Consider the following 23686-nt stretch of genomic DNA (forward strand, 5'->3'; position numbering starts at 1 on the left):
AGTATAATTTTTACCAACTTACTGATATTTTATTTCAGTTGGTTAAGTTGGATGAGAAGAAGAAGTGAAAAAAAATTAAATATTCTTTTGAGATCTGGAAATAAAGGTGACAAGGCATCTTTAGCTGCACACATAAGATTATTTGAAACTGTTGTCATTAAGGTATTTTTTATTTCATATTTTTGAATAAATTTTTTATATAAAAGTTTTCCTAATACAGTAGAATCTCATTTTAACAGATTACTAAGGTCATCGAAAATCATTCATTGTTCCAAGAATGAAATGTTATATTGCAAACAATGGATTTCCCGCACACTTAAGAAAATATTCATTATTCAAAAAAATTTCCATTTTTTACCCCTACATATAAGAAATGCCCATATTTGAAATTATTCATTCTCTTGATATTTCTATCCTTTATATTATAGAAACACATATGTTTTAAGATCATTCATTATGCCATATGTTTGTACAACAAAGTTAATGAAAACCATATAGCAGAAAAGAGGCAAAGTACAGTACATACACTCATTTAGCATTTCATTTAACTTTGCATTTTGTAAAAACTGATCTATCTTGGCTTGGTTTGATGCCATTTTCTGTTCATTGAGTACAACTGGAAGTGGCTTCCTGCCACTATTAAATGTGCTACAAGAAGGCATTGATGTGTGCACTTGCAAAGTTACGAGGATTGTCCCAAAAGTAATGCATAGCGCAGTCTAGTGGGTGTTGTAGGCAACATAGACAGCTGATCAAAGTGTCAGTGTGTAGATTGAAGTCTTTCAAACATGTTGGTATCATATGGTAGTGGGATTTCTTTAAAGGGAAAATGCCAAAAATTCGAAAAGACGACAAGAACAGTCCATCAGGTTGGATTTCAGCAATAGAGCATCGAAAGAGTGCACAGTAAAAAAGTTCTTGAAATTCATGTCACGTTAAAAGAAGCATGTGGAAGGTTTACTGTGAATCATAGCACAGTACAGAGGTGGCACATGAAGTTTCGAGAAGGTCAAACAAACATCGAAGATGCATCGATCATCAAACTTCTCAAAGTTTGATGATCATTGGTTCATTCACATGTGCATCAGTGCACCTATCATTGAACTTCTCAAAAAATACGGCTGGAAATAGCTCTGCCACCCAGCTTATAGTCCTGATCTAAGCCCACCTGACTTCGATCTCTTCCCCAAGCTGAAAGAACCTCTTTGGGGGTGTGTTTTCTGACATTGGAAGAGCTCCAAAGAGAAGTGACCTGACAGATTCGGATGCTTAATAAGAAGGGGACACTGAACGAAATCCAAGCACTTCCATGCTGCTGGCAAGTGTGCATTGATAAGGGAGAGGATTATTTTGAAAGCCTGTAATCACTTTATCTTCTTCAATAAATATTTTTCAAGTTAGAGCCAACTGTACATTACTTTTGGGACAATCTTTGTAGCAATATGAACCATGATAATCACATTTGACATGATTATAATTGATGTGATGTTCATATTTTGCTCCATATGCAATGTATTTTTTTTAATTTTAATACAGTTCCTAGAAACACTGAATATTAATTAAATGTTGAAAAATATGCAATTTTTATAGTAGATGGAGCTAGAAAAAATGTTATTATTCTGAGTTACATATTTACTAAAGGAAATAAAATTACATTGGTTTGGCAGGACCTGAGGAAAAATCTTGTTTTGTGATTTGTTAAAACAAGATTCTAGTGTATGTTCCTGATTTCAAAACTGGTTTTGAACAGGTAATGAAATTGGTATCATGGTGTTTACTTGCCCTCTTTGATTTGTAGTTGACAGTAAAGTAGGTTTGGATTTAAGATAATTCACCTAACTGATACACTGAAATTTTCCAGGAGTATAACATAACAATTTGTACATAGCACCAATTTACTGTTCTTGACTATTTTAAAATAATGCCATATGTTACTTGTGTTTAAATTTTAAAATTAAAATTAACCTGAAAACTAGCATCAATTAACTTCAAAACAATAAAATTTTCAATCATTATTTCCTAGATTTCAGTATTTGCTAACATCTAAGAAAAACTGACCTGTTTTTGCAGAGGAATAATGTAATACAGGCATATTCATGAATACTGACTAATATTTACTGTAGTACTTTGTAAATATTAATAAATTGCAGTACTAAAATAATAATTATACTGAATTCAAACCAGTTTTGAAACAAGTTTGGCATCTGATATTTAAAAACCATTTTTGTTGAAAAACAGGTAACTGATTTCAAGGATTTCTGGTTTCTTCCAGCACACAGATTCAGCTCCATAAATTATATTAATTAGTAAAAATGCTTTAATGGTGTATGAAAATTGAGTGATTTTCAAGGTTATAACTGTAAGTGCTTGAAATTTTCATGCTCTATTAAAGTAATATTTATTACTGTATTAAAAATTACATTGTTGAGAATGTTTTTAAAAAATTTTTTTTTTTTTGAAAAATGTGTCCATCCAAGGGAAGAAATTTAATTTAAAGGAAATTTTATTTTTTATGAACAAAGTATTAGGTAAATATCTTATCTGATATGAGTGTAAGCACAATTATTAACACACATTATTCACAGAAATAATTTTAATTAAGATTATTTATTTGTATTTTATAAATATAAAATAAATCTTGACTTTTGCATTTTAGCCCATTCTATTTTATGCATAACACAGAAACATAGTAAAGGTTTTGTAACTAAATACTGTAAATTGGTCAATTAAGAAAAATTAAGGAAAACCATGAATTTAATAATTTTTAAGTTAATTTTATCTGTTATGTTATATATATTTTAATAGAATAAAAAAAATTATTTGCAGGCATTAAAACAATATACTGTGACAAGTAATATCAACTTACAGTGTCAGGTACTTGATCTACTAGCACAGTTAGTGCAGCTTCGTGTTAATTATTGTCTGTTGGATTCAGATCAAATTTTTATAGGATTTGTTATCAAGCAATTTGAATATGTTGAGGAAGGCCAAATACCGTAAGTAACTTTATAATTAATAATAAGATATAACTACATATATTGGGAAGATTGTAATGATTTATTACATAGATTATGAATTAATCAAAATTTTTTATGTTAGAACAAACAAACAAATGATAAAATTTCAAAGAAAAATTAATATTATATTAGTATATTAGCAACTAATATTAACAATAAAATAACTTTTATTGTTAATACAGTAGAACCTCCATTATCCGGACCTCCATTATCCGGATTTTCGATTATCCGGATTGTTCAAAATAAACAAAAATTTTACTAATTCGCTGATTTGCACTTGGCGAATTATGATACTGTTTATGTACGTGATGGAATGCATAACTTTTTTTGTTTCAACAACGTCTCACCCAGCACAGTGGTCGTAAACTCTTAAATATATTTTACGTAGTAATAAAAATATAACTTGACATACGTATTTATAAATAATTTATATTCAAATTACATCATTTCTATGACCAAGGGCGGCGTAAGGCATGGACGACGTGGGCCACCGCCTATGCCTCGCGGTCCGAAGGGCCTCGCGCCTCGAAGGTTTATGCATTACTTAAAAGCCGCGAACGCGACGAAAAAATTTTACTCGTCATAAAACGATAAATAGTTTGTCAAATTTTTATTCATAAAAATGCAGTTTCAACTGCTTTTTATTTTATAAAATCCGTCTTCTTGCGCCACCAGAGGGCCTTTTAAACAATAGGTAGTCTGTTAGCGTTGGTCAGTAGTAGTCCAAATTCAATACGAACGTTTGTTTCTTGAAAATTTGATCACGATTTAAATACAGTATTTATTTTTAATATTACCGATATGTCATCAAAACGAAAACATGTTGTATTATCATTAAAAGACAAATTAAAGTATTTGTTTCGATTATCCGGATTTTTCCTTATCCGGACTACCTTCATCCCCAATTAGTCCGGATAGTCGAGGTTCTACTGTATTTCTTTTTAAAATGAATTAAAAATTAGTTGCTAATATACTACCACATAATAATCTTACACATTTAATATATTGTGCATTAATGGAAAAATGTTAAATATAAATAATAAATATAAACATTTACAAAATAGTAATATCTGTAATGCATCTTAGCAACTAAGTTTTATAACAATAGCTAATTGTTACATATTTAAAATGATAATTACTTTTTTGAATTCTAGCATTAAAGAAAAATTTATAGTTATTTTATATTTTTTCTATAGAATTAAATACTTCTTAAAAATGTTTAAAGTAAAATCTCCTGAAGTTTGACTAAATTACAAATTAACTGTTTTATGTTACAAAAATAGGTGTGCTGAACTGCTTATTCCAAAAATATTTTACTTCTTGGTTCTGTTATCATATGAACGTTATCATTCTAAAGTCATTATTGGAGTTCCTAAAATTATTCAGCTGTGTGATGGATTAATGGCAAGTGGACAACCACCCGATAAGTATGGTAAGCATATTGATTACACAAATTTAAAAAAAAAAAAACAAAAAAATTTTAAGTGTGAAATTTTCAAATTGATAGTTTTATGACAGGTTCTGATTTTGATATACAAAGTGTTTGTAATTAAAGTTTATATTTAAAAAAGATATAAGTTGGAAACTAATTTGCAAAAAGACATTTCATTTCACATCTGTAGAGCTGGAATTTTACTAGAAACCAAAAAAAAAATGTCTGCTTGGGCAGTAATTTATGCTGCAACACCATAGAGGGTAACTCAAAATGTCTCAAAACTTATATACACACAGTAAACTACAGTTATGTAACATGTTTGATATGCTTGCCTCCATTGTCTCAGCATGTTGATATTGCCAAATCACATGTTCAACCACAGCATACACAATTTTGAAGGCCAGCATATTGACCATTCTGTTACATAACATGTCCAGCTTTGAGGATTAATTTTACTTCCAAAGAATGTTTTAAAAAAGTTTTATAGTTTTTGATGCTCTACAATTCATAAGAATCATCAAAATTGGATGGATAAATACACACATGGGAACCTTCTTTATTTATATACAATTAAAATTGTTATATTAGCAATGTTTGAAAAAAATCTACAAAATTATTGTGACAGTGTCACAATGCCAAGCTGCAATTTGTAATCATTTTAATTTAAATTAATCAGGGCCTTTGGCCCATAAACTTTTTGTATCTGGTTTCAAGTTTAGTAGTGTCTTGCCCCTGTATATCTGTACTTTTCCAGATAACAATCAAGTCATGCCAATCATCTATCTATCTAACTCTGTTCTGGAGAAAATTTTGAATTAAAATAATGATTAACTATATACAAATATAAATATAGCGTTTTGTGATTTCAATATAGTTAATCATTTGTATATAGGCCCACAGTGGCCAAGCAGTTCTGTTCCCTGAACACTGGGAGTTCGGTTGTGAGTTTGCACCTTGCCAGGACAGGCTGGCCATGTGGCATTTTCCGGGTTTTCTCCACATCTGTAATGCCTGAATAGATGCCAGTTACTCTTAAAAAGACCTCCCAGAAGGCATCACCCCTAGGCAGATTGCCCAAGTGTTGTATTGTCATAACTTAATAAAACCAAACCATCTGTATATATTTAATTGGTGTCTCTGGCCCCTAAGCTTTCTATATCTGGTCTCAGTTTTTGTCTATTTAATTTTGTTCTTGAGATTAACAAAGGACAAACAGATGGACAACAGTGGGAATGTATAGGTCTGCAATTTGAAAAATCCAATCCAATAAAATTATTACATAGAAATACAATAAATTGTTACAGTAAAACCTCTGTTTAGTAGATTAATTCAGATGAAGGTTGTCTGTTAAAGCCAAAAGTTTGTTATATAGTAAAGTAGGTTTTCCAAATGCACATGTTAAAAAATTGAAAAATTAGTTTATCTGTTTTTATTTATATAGATATTTTTGTGTAATTAAAGTTAAGTATGTATGAGAAGTTTAATTTCACAGAAGAGTTTTCTATAATATGTATTATTGCTTTTGTACCACCATAGTTTTGAAACTGTAATAAATAACTTTTTGATCTAAATTAAAATAAACAGATAAATATTTTTTGGAAAATACACTTTATGAGCATTGACTCTTTTAGATTTAGATTTTAAAAAACCCCTGTTAATTTAATTACATATAAAACATATTTAAAATGAACAGAGTGTTAATTTTCACATATGATATGTGAACTGAAAATTTTGTCTGTTAAATCTGAAGTCCATTAAATCAAAGTTTTCCTGTATTTGTGAAGTCAATATTTGTTAAATGAAATATAAATTTTGATGTTTTTTCCTTATTAATAAATTTAATTTATTAATAAAGGAAATACTAATAAATTTTTAGATTTTTATCAATTAATGACAATAATTCTGCTTCTTTGATACTAGTGATATTACCAGAATATGTTCTTAATTTTGAAAATTTGAAAGTTATTTATATTCAGATATATTATTAGTATAAAGTTTTATATAGTATTATTAATATAATTTAGAAATTTGTTTATAATTTTATAGATTAATCTATAAAATTTGAATTGTTAATAATTTATAAATTGTAAATAAAAATTTTTTTAATAAAGCAATTCCTGCACTGCAACCTATTGTAGAAGACCTCTTTTTGTTGAGAGGATCAAATAAGCTAGATTCAGGAAAGGAATTGGATACACAAAAAGAAGTTGTGGTTTCCATGCTGCTTCGTCTTGTTCATTATCCACAGGTCTGCTGTCTGTTAAGTTTTTTCAGTGAGTAATAATGTAATTTTATAATGTGAAAATTTAGCAACATAGTTTTTTGATCTCATTGCTTGAATTATAATTGTAGCTAAATTCAACAGAATGTTGCTTTTTTCACATTTTTTTAATGTTAAATATTAAGATTATATAAAAAATATAATTGATGTTTTTAGATATAATAATTACATTTATGATATCATTATTATTTTTAGGTGTATATTTTGCACTATGATTTATACAGTAATATGTTTTAAAGAAAAGTAATGTAAAATTATTAAACATAATGAAAATAAAATTTTAGCAGAAAAAGTCAAACAAAGGAATCAGGAGAAATTATTTTTTCTATAATAAATAAAGATTATTTTGTCACATTTAATAAATCAAATGTAAGGCTGCAATATAAAATATAGACATTATTTGAATAAGATATATAATGCTTATACCATTCATAAATCTTTAATAATAAACAAATAAATCTAGGAAACAATACTTCTGAAATTAATGTTTAAAACTGCTAGATCCCAATGAAAGTCATACCAAAAAATGAAAAATTGGCTATAGCACCCTTTTGCTTGTGATTAGTTTAAATGAACCATTCCCAATACTTTTTGATCACAGTAGTAGTCCAGATGAGTAGCATTGTATTTACTACAGTGGTGAACCAATGAATAAGCATGACAACTAACATGAAAGATACAAATGCACCATTACTAGTATACATAATTGAAAATAAGTTTAAATTAATTAATTAAATTATAAATGATTGAAAGAAAATATTTATCAGAGGGTCATTCAAACTCAAAATTTTTAAGCTGGGATGGTTTTTTTATTGTCTATGCTATTTAGATCTTCAGTTTTTATTTTTACAGTGTGTGTCATTTAACTATGTAACTGGTAGTACAAGTGGGAAGGTAGTGATTCTACATAAAATACTCCATTGAAAATACAGAATAAAACTTTTTCATGAGAGGCTTTGTTTTCGAGAAAAATGGCTTTCAAAGCTTATGAAGTATTTGTGCACTTGATCAGGATTCAGCACAATGGATTTCATGTAGATTATCTCTACTAACATTCAAGATAACAATCAGATTTAAATTAGTAGTTGGTCACTTCTTGTTGTATTTGCAATTGTTGTAATTGAGCATAAAATTGCTTTAGACAACTTATCACAGAGGAACTAGGTAATTGATTAAACAGGCTTTTATTAACCAAATGAATGGAAATGTATTCTGTTATTATGGGTCCTGTGTGATAAATTCTCTAAAACAATTTCATGCTTAGTTTCTACAAGATTTAAATTAGTTAAGTATTAAAATTTTTATAGACCAAATCCAGTTTTTTTAATTGCACCTTATATTTTACTAGCCAAATACATTTATTAGTCTCAAATCTTTCAGATATGTCTGAATAATTTTAAATTAACATTTCAGTTAATTTAAAATTATTCTGATCATTAAATAATTCTTTACAAAATATAACACTATCTACCTTTAGTATTCAAATTATAATAAAATTTGAATTATTTATTATAATTAATTTATTATAATGTAATCAAATTTACCTATTGGATAGTTTTTAAAATAATATAGCTTTTTGATTTAAAGGCTTATTTCTTTCATTTACTTAAATGTCTTCATATTAAAAACAGAAAATACAAATTTAACAACAAAATCAGAATTAAAACAAATTTTGAATTGCTTTTTAACTGGATTAGTTTTGCAATAAATAATCAAAAATAGTCTCTAAGTGTAGTGTTGATTGGTTGTGGTGTAGTGTTATAAAATCTTTAAACTATAGCTATTCCAGCTAAAAATATTTTCTTTACATCTTTGAGAAAGTTAATTATCTTTGAGTAACGGTAGTATTGTTTTGCAAGCTACTTTTATTCAGTTATTAGTTAAATATAATAACATTGATAGTTTATTTATATCTTATGATATATTTTTAAATACAGTAGAGCCTTGAAAACTCGGCCTAATGTGGACCGAAGGTTGGCCAAGTTTGTGAAAATGCCGGGTTATCAGAAATGGGGTTAAAAAAGGATAAGTATGCATGTTTCCTCAGAAAATATGTAAATACTGTACTGTACTGTACTTGTATGTATTGTTTGCTTGAGAATACAACAGAGAATAAACTGCCCAAATACCCTTAAACAAAGGAAAAGTACGTCCTTTATGAAGGCATAGAGCCTTTACTACATGAAAATGAAAATTAATGAATACACTGTGTACAGTAATTTACCTGAAAGACAGACCTCAGAAAAATACTTTGAGGTATAAAGCTGTCTATGATGAAAATTAATTATCTAAGGGTATTTTTGCACTGCCAGGGTGTGGCCGAGTTATCCGGAGTGCTGAGTTTTCGAGGCTCTACTGTATAACTTTAATGATAAATAAAATTTATTTATAATAAAGTAGTTTCATTCTAATTATTCAAACTTATGTAACTTTTTTGTAGTAATTAGCAATAGTAGCTTGATTTTATTATTAGTTTAGAAGATAATTCTTTATTGGGCAATTTATATTAATGAAACTGCTGTCTATGTTATAAGTATTTCATTTTTGCTGTAGTCTTTCTTGCTATTTTAAAAATTTCTAAATTGAATGATGAGAAAAGTTATGTTTATTATTAAAATAAAATGTCATTTTTTTTCAATCATATAATTAATGCATTGTTATTCATGTATTAGTTGAGTACAATATTATTTTGTTTTAAAATTTTATGTATACAGTCAATTTTAAATTTTATCAGGAGAGAAAAAATAAAATTATCATTATAAACCCTAATATAATATGTTAAATTAAATTTTTATAATAAAAATTTAATTATGTACTAAGTATCATGCATATAATAAATTTATTTCGTGTTGAAGTTCTCGTAATTAATCATTCTGAACAAAAACAAAAAACAGTTAATTTTTTTCAAATTTCTTAAAGTATGTCTATAAAAAAAATTATTTTTTTAAATTTTAAGTGATTAAAATGGCATAATAAATATTAAAAAAAAATTTCAATATTAGGTTCTGGATTTGTTTCTTGCAATTTTACATCAAAGTTATAAAGAAGGCGAAGATCGTTGGAAAAAACTATCCAGACAAATAGTCGATATCATATTACCACTTCTATCTAAACAACAGGTTTGAATTTTATATTTTGGGAAAATAGTTGTGAAACTGATATTAATAGATCAGTCAATGAAACATGTATTTTTGATTTTTGAATTAGCTTCATCTAGATGAACAACTTCATTTAGATACTTTACACCGTTTATTTGAAGCTGTTGCTCCCAGTGTCTTTAGACCAACAGATATCCTACTTAAAGCATTATTTACCACTCCACAAAAATTGGTAAGATGTCTTTATATATGTTTGTCTTATTTAAATTTTCTGTAGATTTTTCAATACTTTATAAAATATTTTTGTACTGTGTAAATTAATATATCAATCAGTCAATCTTTATTATTTGATATAACGAGTATTATTACAAAGGGGGTTAAAAAAGCATTGTTATTTTAAGTTTGATACATGAACAAAGAAATGTTGTTCCACAAAAAGAACATTTGGAGTCACATAAGACTAATTATTTTACCATTTATTTTACCATTTAGGTTTATCAAAAACCTATTTAATCTAAATTGTGCAGCAAATGACTTTATTTTATAACTCAAATTAGACAATAAATAAGGCACTGGACTCCACATTTCATAAGAAAAATTTCACTGTTCCAACCTCTTTCACTCAAATAATGAACATGTTTTAGCCAATATAAGTCTCTTAGTCATTGATCACAATCCAGAAAGAACAAATTTCTCTTAAATACATATAACTAGAATCCAATATTATTTAGTAATCCTTTAGCAATAGCATGCCATGGCTTCAAAAAAGAATTACTGTTTAGTTGTGAAAGTCTTGTATATATCAATTTTCGATAGTCATCTTCCAGTAGGTCAATAAGCTTCCTCCAGAATTTAAACAATTTTATCGAGAGTCCAATAGCAAGGGGAGGTCTTCTCAATTCCATTCTCACTTCAGGTCCTTAGACATATCTATTAATATGGAATACAGTAATACCCCAAACTTATGCGATAGGTGGGACCGTGTAAGTCGAATTCACGTAAGTCGGGGTATAATTTCGCATATAAATACATACAAATAATTTTTAATTGAGGCCGGAGACTAAAGAAAACAATAATTTAGAAAAAAATGTTTAATAAAATCTTAGATAATACATATGTATAACAAATTAGGCCTATATTATTTTACAATTTTTCACATTTACTTGATTATTACGCCATAATTTTAACATTGTTTCCATCTCAGCGATAATACTGTGACGTTTACGAATGATGCTTGAATTTAAAGATTGAGCATTTTTCACAGCTTCGAGAATTTTTTCTTTGCCTTTTATAATTGTTCTGACCGACAATTCCGGTAGATCAAACTTCTTTGCCAATTCACAAATTTTCATTTTTGTATCGAAGTCTTTAATAATGGGTACGTTCGTAAAGTCAAACGAGTTAAACGCGTTAGTAACGAATCGTTCGAAAAGTCTAACGAAATAGGAATAACGATGATGTCATTCTCGTTTAACTCGTTCGACTTTACGAACATACCCAATGTTAACTTTACATTCCAAAGATAAAGTTTTTCTTTTCTTGTTTGATGCAGAAGAATTAGTTCTACTTCATTTGGATGACATAATAGAGTCACTCAAGTCTCCGTAGATATAACAAACACAGAAATAAATAACACAAAATAAACTGTAGCTAGGGGTGGATTCCGCGCGACACATTCAAACATGTAAGTTGAACAATAGTGTGGTGGGAGTGAGTAATCAAGGGTTGCGTGGCGCTCAAACAAAAGACGAATCGACGAGATTTGAAAATCGCGTAACTCTGGGTTCGCGTAAGTCGGGGTATTACTGTACTTGCTTAAAATAATAGAATAACTGTATTGGTTCAAATTTGTCTCCAAAAGTCTACCCCAAACCGAAAAATCATAAATTATACTTGGGCCAATCAAATAATCTAAAATAATTATTTAATGAAGATGCTTTAATTTTAATAAGTAACTTGATGAGATTGGATATTTTAGATCTTGCAGCAAGTAAACCTTTATTTAAATGATAGGAAAATGTGCCTTGTGAAGAAAAATAAATAAGCAAAATTATTAAAAATATAAGTAAATGCAAATTTTATAATTTTTAGTCTCTGAAAGTTTTTCTTAATACTTATAAACTACAAACTTGTTACTATTTGTTGTTAATTGTAAAGTTAATTATTTTCATTTAATGTATTTAAGCAATGTCTCAGATTATTTATGTTGAATTTATTTTATAATTTATTATTTTAAGTTATATTAAAAAAAATACTGTGTGTGTGTGTGTGTTCATGTTCGGAAATTCAGAACAATCTTATACATAACAATGCTTTTTGCAGACTGATGCACCCAATTTAAATCGTTGGATGTGCCTAATATTGGTTGTATTAAGAGTTTTGATATCTCAAGGAAAAGAAGAAGTGGTTTTATCTAGATTGGGTGATTTAGGATTTGTAATAGCTGTTCCAAAATATGGAACTGATTTACCTGTTCAGTTTAATCATCCATTATGTGCAGAAGATATTATGATTAATTTTTCTCCCAGTGAAAATCCTTCTAGTCCTGAAGAAACGTTTGCAAGGTATTCATTTAATAAAAAATTGATAATTATTTTTATATTATTATATTTTAGCTTTTAATTTGTAAACTTAATAGTGAATTCTTAAAAATAATCTATGGATATTTTTAAACAGATTTTTGTTTCAAGTGGCAGGAATTTTAGTTAAAGCAATTCATGAACAAACATATACAATTACATCTGAAACCAATGATTTAAATTTTCTTTGCCAACAGATGGCTGAATTGCTTCTGTATTTTATGCATATGTTTCAATCAGGTAACTTTTACTTCTGTGTTAAAGTATTTTCATATTATCTTCCATTAATTATTTATATTAACTTAAATAATAAGTATGTTGTTTTTATGAAATGAAAAAGCATATTATTAAACAAAAAAATTTCATTACTATATAATTTTATAAAAATGTTTTTGATTAATATGTATGATAATGAAGCATTTATATTTTTATGTTTCATTTTGTTTGTCTTTCCAATCAAAACTTCATCATAGTCATCATATTGAAATTCTAAGAACACTTTAGAATAATCATATGAAATTTATTAAGTTATGATTTTGTGGAATATATAAATCACAGCATAAATTTTATTGATGCATATTAATAGTCAACAAACAGATTAATTAGCATATTGGAACAAAGTAAATAAAATATAAATACAGGTATTTATAATAAAGTTCCACTTTGAAATGGCCATAAAATGAAAACTACTGGACAGAATGTTATCAAACTTGGTAATAGTTTATAGGATGTAATGGAATTTTATTTCCCGCAAAAAAAAAAAAAATAGTTCAAAAACTCACCACCAATGGGAAATTGTACTGTCTGCAATATTGTTAAACAAATAAGACATGAAGACATCATTGAACATGCTTTTAATTGGTTTTAAAATGTGTTACAGAGTACGTTCAATGTGGTATCCACCATTTTTTATAAGCAACTTACATCACATTACTGTGTTCTCAATAGTAGCTCTTAGCATATCAAGAGTAACCCCACAAACAGCTTTGTTTTAAAACCAATTAAAAACATTTTCAACAATGTTTTCATGTCTTATTTCGTTTAACAATATTGTAGACAGCATCATTTCCCATTGGTGGTGAGTTTTGAACTTTTTTTTCCACGGGAGATAAAATCCTATGACGTCCTGTACACTATTACTAAGTTTGATAACATTCTGTCCAGTAGTTTTCATTTTATGGCCATTTCAAAGTGAAACTTTAATTATAAATACCTTGTATGTTGAATCACAAATATCAAAAATTTTGTAGCATTCATTTTACAATTAAAACTCAATACTAAATTTTATTTAATATTATCTGAAACATTATTTCAAGCACTTACATAATGATTTTGTTCAATGAATTTTCTTATCTTGTTTTGTTCCTACCTTAAAACAAATTTATAGATTTCTTCTTTCCAGAAACTAGTCTATCAAGAAATGAATCATTCTTTGTTGAATAAATAATGATACAGATGCAGAAACTCAATCCAACAAATTTTTTTCTGATAGTGAGTGCAGGATTCATATTGATTTTAATATGATCAAATGTGGTTGATATTGGAATTTTAAGTATAAAATGAAATCTTCTGGGTAGAATAAATAAAAATTTTTTATAAACGTATTTCTATTTATTTCTATATGAATATTCTCATCATTTTAAATTCATCTAAATATCATCCCTCTTCTATGCTAAAATTTCAACTTTTAAACTTAGCAAACTACTTTTGGCAGAGATACTATTAGTCAGAATATGCTCCTCATTCACATACAAATATTTTTTTATGATATTGCTGCATTTATAAATTTTATATAAATTCATATATTATATGTCATATGTATTACAGTAGAGCGTCGTTTATCCGAATCAATTGGGGACTGGGGTTGTTCCGATAACCAATTATGTACGAAAAAATATATTAATTTATCCCGTATTGAAATTTTTCTCCGTTGTGTGTCGCTTTGCGTTGAAATTCCGTCGATGTTAAGCCTAACGAAGACTCTTGTATCGTTAAAAATTATTTTTTTATTTTGTACAAACAAAATAAATATATTGAAAAATATAAAAACAATAAAAAATTATACTTCAGAAGTTAATTTAGTATCAAAAACGTAAAATTTGAGTAGCCGAAGACATAGCCAAAGATTACAGCACCACAGCACTGGCGAAAATTTAAATTTGTCGACTGAAATTCCTTCGGATAACTGACCTTCGGATAACCGCCGCTCTACTGTATTTCTTTTTGTACATTTTCAGAGATAAATCATTTTAAAAACTACATGTTGTGTAGAATAAATTCTGGCATATTTAATGTTATTTAATGTCTGATCAATGAATAACTCAGATATATGATTATCATAACATGAAAATAGTTGAAAGATACAGAACTTGTGTCAATTTAAATGATAATGCTATAAACTTTTCAGATGATTAAAAAATAATAATAAATAAATAAATAATAATAATAATAATAATATTAAAATTTATTTTTTACAGGAATGTTTCGTCATGTAGCTAATTCTGCTATGACACTGATAAAGCAAGAGACAAAAGGGATTGAAGACAAAAATGTTCATTTATATTCTATTAAAGAAATAAGTCAGTTATTTTTAGACTTAGCACCAGTTCATCCTACTGTGGTTTTACAATGGTGTAATGTACTTACTTTATTGAACTGTGATAATCAAAATTTCTGGACACAGATTTTAAGGCCTGTATTTAATAAAACTGTTAACTCTGCAAATACTTTGCATCCAAAGTAAGTATTCATATTAATTTTGGTTATAACTAAACATTAATATAATTAAAACAAAACATGGACTAGTTTATATGAAAAAATCTATAGTTACTTAGAAAAATAAGTTCTAATTAAATATCTATCAATAAATAAAAAGTATATGATAAAAGGAAACACTTAAAAAATGTATTAATGATAATTTTACATTTTTGTTATTTTTATAAACACTATAATATTTATGAATAATATAGCATGTTTCAAACAATTACTATAATACAATGTTAATACTTTATTTTCAATAAATAAATTTTATCAATCAATTTAAATATATGTACAGATGACAGATTTTGATATCAAAATAATAAATTTAATATTTGTTTAGATACCATTTATTTATTTAGTATTTTGATATTTTTGATTATTCAGAAACATTAAAAGTTATTTTAAATTTAATATTAAGAATGATCCAATTGAATAGACATTCAAAAATGACTAAATATTGACAATTATCTTTATTTATACATTTTTGTTGTATTTTTACTATATTTACATTTAAATATACACCGAATTTTGTTTTTACACAGATTTCCTTTTATGTTATTTTGATTTAACACTGTCTGAAAAAAATTTACTTCTTTTTTTACATGGTTTGTTTTTTGATTTAAAATGTTTCAGTAAATTTGCTTTTTTAAAAAAATCTCCATTTGATTTTAATTTCTAAGAAAAAAAGATACAGTCGACCCCCCCCTGTAACGTGGGTTCCTATAACAAAAATTCCTATAATGTAGCGAAAAAATTGTAGCAATATTTGTATAAAGGAACTCCTAAAACGTCATTGCCGACTCGTGTCGTGACAAGATTGATAGAATCTGGACCAATAGTAAATGAGCAGCCGAACTACTTTCCTCTGCCCTGCGGCATGTTATGGACGGTTTAGGCGGCTAAATTGAGTTTGCTATCATCTGTACAGTATTATATATAAATTAGGTACTGTACATATAATTATATATTAATTATATATAAATTAGGTACTGTATATATAATTATATATTAACTTAATTTATTGTAACTTTATTATAATTATATATATACTTTCTGCCGCCTGGCAACACGCTACGGAGATTTTAGGCTAGTAAGTTGAGTTTATTATCGTCTGTACAGTATGTAAATTAGGTACCGTAAGTCTAATACAGCACTAATTTTATACATTTCTTGTGAAAGAAACACTTCTTATTCAACGGCCATAAAAATTATTTATATTAATGATGTCTCCAAAGGTCAAGTTATTTTTATGCGAAAAATTCGTTATTAGAAATCGCGGCCGCCGTTTAATGTGCTGTTCCGCGATGAAAACCAGCTTTAAGCAACGGCGTAGTCGAACGGTACACACTCGGTAAGTAATCCTATAATTTTTCGTTCATAGCATAGTTTATACGGATTATTCCCAAAAAATTATACGTGTTTTGGAAATGTTGAGTGGAATTAGTCTAGAATTGGTTAATTTTATAGAAGAAAACCTTTCAAACAGCCTTAGTCCGTAAACTTCACACGTGTCGGGCTGCGATTGGCTCATGTATTTAATGATTCCTACAACATAAAATTTGATTAACGTGGAACGTATCTAACCGTTATAGGGGGTCTACTGTATTCATATTTCTTTTTTAAAAAATTACTGTTTTAAAAATTCTTAGAATTTGCATTTAAGGCTATTACACACACTCAAGTAAATTTTAAAATTTGGTTGTTTTTTTACAACTTATTTGAATGTATCTACTAACAATTAAATTAGTCTTTTATTCCAGCTCTATCCTGTGATTGAAGCAGTCAGAAAAAATCTTAAACTCTGTTAAAAATTAACATTTCTTCTCATGAAAAAATGTTTAAAATTTGATTAAGTATAGTTTTTAATATTTATTAATTTAAATAAACTAATTTTGTAATTATACTATTTTAGCACCACAAATGATACATTAACAATGACTTCTTGCAACCTTGAAATGGTTAGAAAAGGTGGAATTATATTACTTTGTGATTATGTGGTAAGTTTAATTTTATATCAATAATTTATATCAAAAACTTCATTATACCTTTAAATACAAATTAATTTTATTGATTATAAATAATAAACAAGTGAAACAGATTTTTATTTGATTGAATAATGGATTAGAAACTAATGATATAAATAAATAAAAATTTAATACATATTGTCAATAACTTTTTATTGTTTATTGCTCTATATTTTGTAAATCATGTTTATAATTTTTGTAATTGTCCATTCATACTATTAAAACTTTATTTGCTGGAATTTGTTTTATAATGTTTTTCCTCATACCATTATTTTAACAAACAAAAAAATTTACAGTATTTTTCTTCAAGAAAAAAATATTGTTTAAAGATTGGCATTATGAGCAAATTAAAAGGATGGACATTTTGGCAAACTACTATATATTCAACATTAGTAAATAAGAAAATTTCAAGAATGAACTGTTTATTATTAGCATATGGAGTTAATTGTGAAACAGGAAATCAGTTTAAAATTTACATATGCTTATAGAAGACTTTTTCATTTTAAATGTCTATGAAAAATGTCCATGAATGTCCTTTTAATATTTAAAATTAATTATTTCATATTTCTCTAAAATAAAATCAATAACTGCTTCAAATATTTTAGAAAAGAAGAGTACCAAATATCAAAGATTATAAATGATTAAAGCTGTTTTGCATCTCTAACTTTTAAAAACAGAAAATATATTGAAAATGATAGTCTGTAATTTTATTTAGTTCTGATATTTATTATTTAGTTTTTTATCATTATATTAACTAAATAAAGATCTAACTAGAAATAATCATTTATTTTGCTGTGATATATTAAAATTTGTTGAATAAATTTTATTAAAAAGTAATAATTTTGTTCTGTGTCATTACTAGCAGACACTAATTCATTAAATTTTTTTCAGTGTGAAAATTTGAATGATGCAGAACAAATGACATGGTTGATTGTTAATTATGTCAATGACTTAATTCAATTATCAACAGAAACACCTGTTCAAGATTTTATAAGGTAGATCAATTCACAATATAAATAATATAATTTAAATAAGAAATTAATATCAATAATAATTACATAAAAGTTTTGATAATAAAAATATAAGAATATTCATATAACAAAATAAAATTATTAATATTTGAGTTCTTATATTGAATTTCTTTGAAAATTTAATCATATTTACATTTTGTTTTCTTAATAAAATTTTCTTTCTTTATAGTGCCATTCATAGAAATCCTGCAGCTAGTGGTCTTTTCATCCAAGCCATTCATGCTCGATGTGAAAATCTGACAAAGGTATATAACATTTACCATTTAGTAAATAAAATACAGTTAAATTGGAATGATTGGTTAATTCATTCATGCACTCACATGAAATCCTTGAGTAGAAACAGACTTTTTACAGAAAAACAAATAATATTTTAAAACAGAATTTTGAAAAATCATTACAGAAAANCCCAAATGTGGAAAACTGGATTAAATGACAACAAATCTTTTGATTATCAAAAACTTCAGCGACAGATTTTACAAGAGGTATAATTATTTTAATATTAATTAATCAAGTACTTTAAGATATTTTTGGAAAATTATTTTTTCTTTATAAATCAAATGCTTAAACTTAATAACATTTTAATTAAAATTTAGTTTTCAATGTACCATTTTTGACTGTTTTTGGGGGGTTGCTAATGAAATGTAAACACTAAAAGAGGGTGGTAATCCAAAAAAGTTTGAAAAAAACTATTATAAGCTTTTTGTTTAGTGCAGTTCAAATTCAGTAAAAGAGCTTATATTTGGCCAAATATTTGGTACTTGACAACAGTAACATCTAAATAATTATTCAGTATTCATAAAAAAAACTCTATTCAGTCCATCCCTAATCATCTAAAAAAAACTTCATTTGTTTTATAATAGCTTAACACAATTAATTTTCAAATTTTCTATCAACTTATTTAGACAAATCAAAATACTAACACCAATTAAGCAAAAAGTCTAGTTGAGGTAATTCAAAAAATTCAAAACAAATTTACTTAAAAACCAAACCAAACTTATATTTTGTTTTCTTAATAAAATTTTCTTTCTTTATAGTGCCATTCATAGAAATCCTGCAGCTAGTGGTCTTTTCATCCAAGCCATTCATGCTCGATGTGAAAATCTGACAAAGGTATATAACATTTACCATTTAGTAAATAAAATACAGTTAAATTGGAATGATTGGTTAATTCATTCATGCACTCACATGAAATCCTTGAGTAGAAACAGACTTTTTACAGAAAAACAAATAATATTTTAAAACAGAATTTTGAAAAATCATTACAGAAAAATCAAGTCTAAAAAAAGAAAATGTTTTAGGCTCTATTGTAGAACCAACAGTGCTATTCAACCTGAGACATACACTCCTAGGACATACCCACAAGTGTGTATCCTAAGAGTAAAAGTACTTCAGGGGAATGTAAAAAAAAATAAATGCAATGACTGCCAAATGTAATTTCAAATCAAGAGTTTTTTAAATATAAGAAAGTTTACATATAGGTGATTTAAAAATGATTCTAGACTTTGAAAGCTTCTAACTTCAATTGTTTTTATGGGCTTTATATTACAAAAATCAAAAGAAACAGTTCACTACAAACGTTTTTGAACTTCTGTGAGTTCTTCCTCAGATGAAAAGGGAGTTTCTGATGGGACGGAGTGATCGGTTAAGGGTATATGTAAAAAAATAAATGAAAGTGTAATACGAGTCGTGCATGCATGCCCATAGGGTAACTAGATCTTAGCAATTACAATTCAGAGTTACAAAAATTCAATTTTTGTAATAAATCCTGGTGTTGTTGTTGTTGATGGGCTTTATATTATTATTAGGGTTTCTGAAACGGGATCCCGGGATCCCGGTTGTTTTTTTAACCCGGGAAATATCCCGGGAAATTTTTCTTATCCCGGGAAATCCCGCAAATTTCTTAAAAATTCACTTTTTTTCTTATTTTGTGTTAAGGTTGAGGAGTTTTGCAAATAGAAAGCATAATTAACTCATTCACTGCCAGAATACATTTGTATTTATTAATTTTAAACCTACCTATTAGTTTTTTTAAATTTTTGCTCGTTATAGCATGTCACAAATGGTCAATAATCAATATATAGCTTATTTGTGGCATGACTATAAAAATTCTTTACTTGTCGGAACCTGTAATATCTGGAATAATTGTGCTTACGCTGTCTTGAGTTTTAACCATGCCCAGTAGCTTCAATAAATGCCTGACGCCAGATTGTGCAAATTGGGCAAGGATACAAACGAGTACAAAGTCTGCAAGTATGAAGTTTTTCTTCATAAACCTGATTATTAAAGCCAAATGAATTGCCGAATTATCGAGCTCTAAGCTTGATGCCGCTATTAAAGCAGCCAAGGTAGACAAATCAAGAATACTAGAGAGCGAAAGAAGTACTACAATCTCGAAAACGAACTCGAAAGCTTCCAGGCTACAGGTGAAAAAACACATAATATCTGTCTTCTCTTAAATGCATTAAACACTATTCCAATCACATCAATTGAATCGGAAAGGGCATTCTCGGTGGCAAGACTTTTCATTACTAAAATAAGAATTAGAGTGAGTTATCGGAGTATTGACCATCTTTGCTTTTTAAAATCTTATAAAAGTTTGCAATATTTTGTATTATATTTTATTTAAAAAACGAAAATTACCTTCTAAATTAGAAGTTCATTTTTTTTAATTTTTAACTCAATTCAAAAAATTTTTTTTGTTGTTGTTGTATGCAGTTTCCAGCAAACTTTAATTAATTTTTTTCTATTTGTGAAAATTTCTACGTTATTTAAAGGTAATTTTTATTATAGGCCTATAGACCTTACACAGCATTATTAATATGATTTTGGAGGTTACAGAACTTTAAAATTACTTTAAAAAATGGAAAATAATTATATCATTTGATTTCAAGATATTTTGTATACCTTAAAAATAATTAATTCTATCCCAGGATCCCGGGAAACAGTTCACTTTTATCCCGGGATCCTGGGACAAGCAAAAGACCGGGAAATGAGAAACCCTAATTATTATATAGTTCAGAAAATTGAATTCAGTTACTTTAATCTTTTTTTCTATTAATTTTCAACTAATTTTTACATGTATTTTGCTAGTTATATTCCAAAGTATTTTAAATTGCAAATTAATAATTAAAAATCAAACAATTCTTTAAGAAATGAATATTTATTATTGGTAGATAAAGTAATTACAGTCCTGTGCTAAAACCAAACATTAAAATATGTAAATAGACTTAATGCTAAATTTATGCTTTTATGTCTTCAGTGGTGTCAAATTTTGTGAAACTGTACAAATTAAAACAAGTATTGTCATCACATTAATTAATACCATTAATAAATTAAAGTTAACTAATTAACAATATTATTTTTGTTGTTTATGGCAGAGTAAATAATAGAGAGAGATAAATGAAGTTTAATCAACCATTCAGACATTATAATGTTCTATGAAGTATTGAGAGTCAAACATTAAGATCTTGTAAAGCAGCAATCCCAAACTTTTCCAATCCACACAACTCTTTTCATGAATATGGAAACAATTATGCCCCCATAATGTCCATAAATAGAAAATGAAGAATTCTGTCAAATAATTTTCAAAAGTTATTAAAATTTTATTTAAAAAATGAAATTATCTATGAAAAGTATTTTATGTAATTAAATATTACAATGACAATGATGACAAGTATTTACAATGCTTATTTACAGAGCTTATTTCATTAGTACTCCACATTCTAAATCACTTAAAATAAATTTTGATTGTTTTTAAAATGTATTAAGTAAAATGAAATCAAAATGATATATAGATTCTGTTATATGCTGAAAATACTGAGACATTTTTTTATTCATATATATATTTATATATATATATGATTCTCCATGCAGGCTTTTCTATATAAATACATTAACAAAATTAATATATCTTCAGTACTTTTGGAATGAAAATATTGGTGATGAAAATTAAAAAAATGAAAATTCCTTGTATATATCAATATACAAGGAAGTTTTGATTAATCCTAAATGTAGATAAAATTCAAAGGCATTAATCCCTGAATTTGAAAGGTTATGAAACAGATTTGATAATGATGATTTACATAGCATAAATTACTTTTTAAGTAAATTTTCTAAATAGAATATACTGTATTGACCTAAATATTAGTTGANAAAAATAAGTTATGGAACCAGAGAGCAGAGTATTTACTCTGTTCCTTAGTGCAAAAACTTATTTCTTTATTTTTTCCACTATCTATTACTTGCATCTATTTTTTTAATATTTTTGTTTCTGACATTAAAGGCAAGACTGCATTTTACAAGGTAACTCATAAATGGCATCCAGCAACATTATTCGTATTTGGCAGTCAGTGTGTTAAATTTGCTGGTAAGGTTTAAAATAAATTATTTAGCTATTGTTTAGAAAATATTGTTAACAAAACTTAATCTTCATATTGTAAAAAATTTGGCACCATGATTATTGCTTAAACTTTATAACAACCACTTTAAGGAAATCAAATCTTTATTTTACTGAAAAAATATTTTAGGCTCCAATTGAGCCATCTTCAAATATTTTAGTTGAAACAAGAAGTTTGTAAAATATTTTAGCTGAAACTGAAGATAGCTCAATTGGAGCTACAAACTAAAGCAATAAAAATCAAATCATTACCAAAAGCAATTTAGACTTTTAAAAAATTGATTTTTTTCATTACAAATCAGTAACAAAATAATTGAAACATATGCTGAATAAATTAGAAAATATTATTATTTATGGTTGAAATATTATAGAACATTATGAAATTATTTTGAAAAATATTCAAAAAAGAATCAAAGTTTTACATAAGTTAAACAATATTAATAATATAAATAATTTTATTTTTAGCCTAATTTTGTAAAGAAAACATTAAGATGCCTTGAAGCCATTCATCCATCTCAGTCTGGCAGTCTTTTGAATTTACTTATTAATAAATTTTTACCTACCTATCATCTTGCCACTGCTCGTTATTGTGATAGTCTAGCTTGTTGTAGACTTGAATTATTATTGGCAGAAACGACAGAAACAATTTCTTCACAGCTTTCAGTTGAAGATATTGAAAAATTGCTAAGTATAATACAGTCATCTCAAATTTATCTTCAGTACTTTTGGAATGAAAATATTGGTGATGAAAATTAAAAAAATGAAAATTCCTTGTATATATCAATATACAAGGAAGTTTTGATTAATCCTAAATGTAGATAAAATTCAAAGGCATTAATCCCTGAATTTGAAAGGTTATGAAACAGATTTGATAATGATGATTTACATAGCATAAATTACTTTTTAAGTAAATTTTCTAAATAGAATATACTGTATTGACCTAAATATTAGTTGAATGTTTTTTCTTTGTTCTAAAGAGGGCATAAAAAAATTGCTTTCAACCTATATCTGAGCCAGATAAAAGTTTTCTTTAATCTCAACAACTGTCTATCATGTATCACAGAT

The 23686-nt window shown here is 26.9% G+C and overlaps 1 protein-coding gene across 1 annotated transcript in view; it reads left to right on the top strand.

Moving 5' to 3' along the window:
- The window catches only part of LOC111632204 (huntingtin-like), a 156198-nt gene that overhangs the window by 65652 nt on the left and 66860 nt on the right, over positions 1-23686 (top strand). The window contains exons 25-37 of the mRNA XM_023376581.1: positions 39-162; positions 2827-2996; positions 4301-4449; positions 6564-6700; positions 9736-9852; positions 9941-10063; positions 12154-12395; positions 12508-12650; positions 14888-15149; positions 17083-17167; positions 18086-18189; positions 18395-18470; positions 23087-23363. Of these exons, the coding sequence (XP_023232349.1) occupies positions 39-162; positions 2827-2996; positions 4301-4449; positions 6564-6700; positions 9736-9852; positions 9941-10063; positions 12154-12395; positions 12508-12650; positions 14888-15149; positions 17083-17167; positions 18086-18189; positions 18395-18470; positions 23087-23363 (2009 nt within the window). The remainder of the gene's footprint in view (positions 1-38; positions 163-2826; positions 2997-4300; positions 4450-6563; positions 6701-9735; positions 9853-9940; positions 10064-12153; positions 12396-12507; positions 12651-14887; positions 15150-17082; positions 17168-18085; positions 18190-18394; positions 18471-23086; positions 23364-23686) is intronic.

The sequence above is a fragment of the Centruroides sculpturatus genome, unplaced genomic scaffold, assembly GCF_000671375.1.
Source record: "Centruroides sculpturatus isolate CEXI.00-Female unplaced genomic scaffold, Cexi_2.0 scaffold631, whole genome shotgun sequence".
NCBI classification, from domain to species: domain Eukaryota; kingdom Metazoa; phylum Arthropoda; class Arachnida; order Scorpiones; family Buthidae; genus Centruroides; species Centruroides sculpturatus.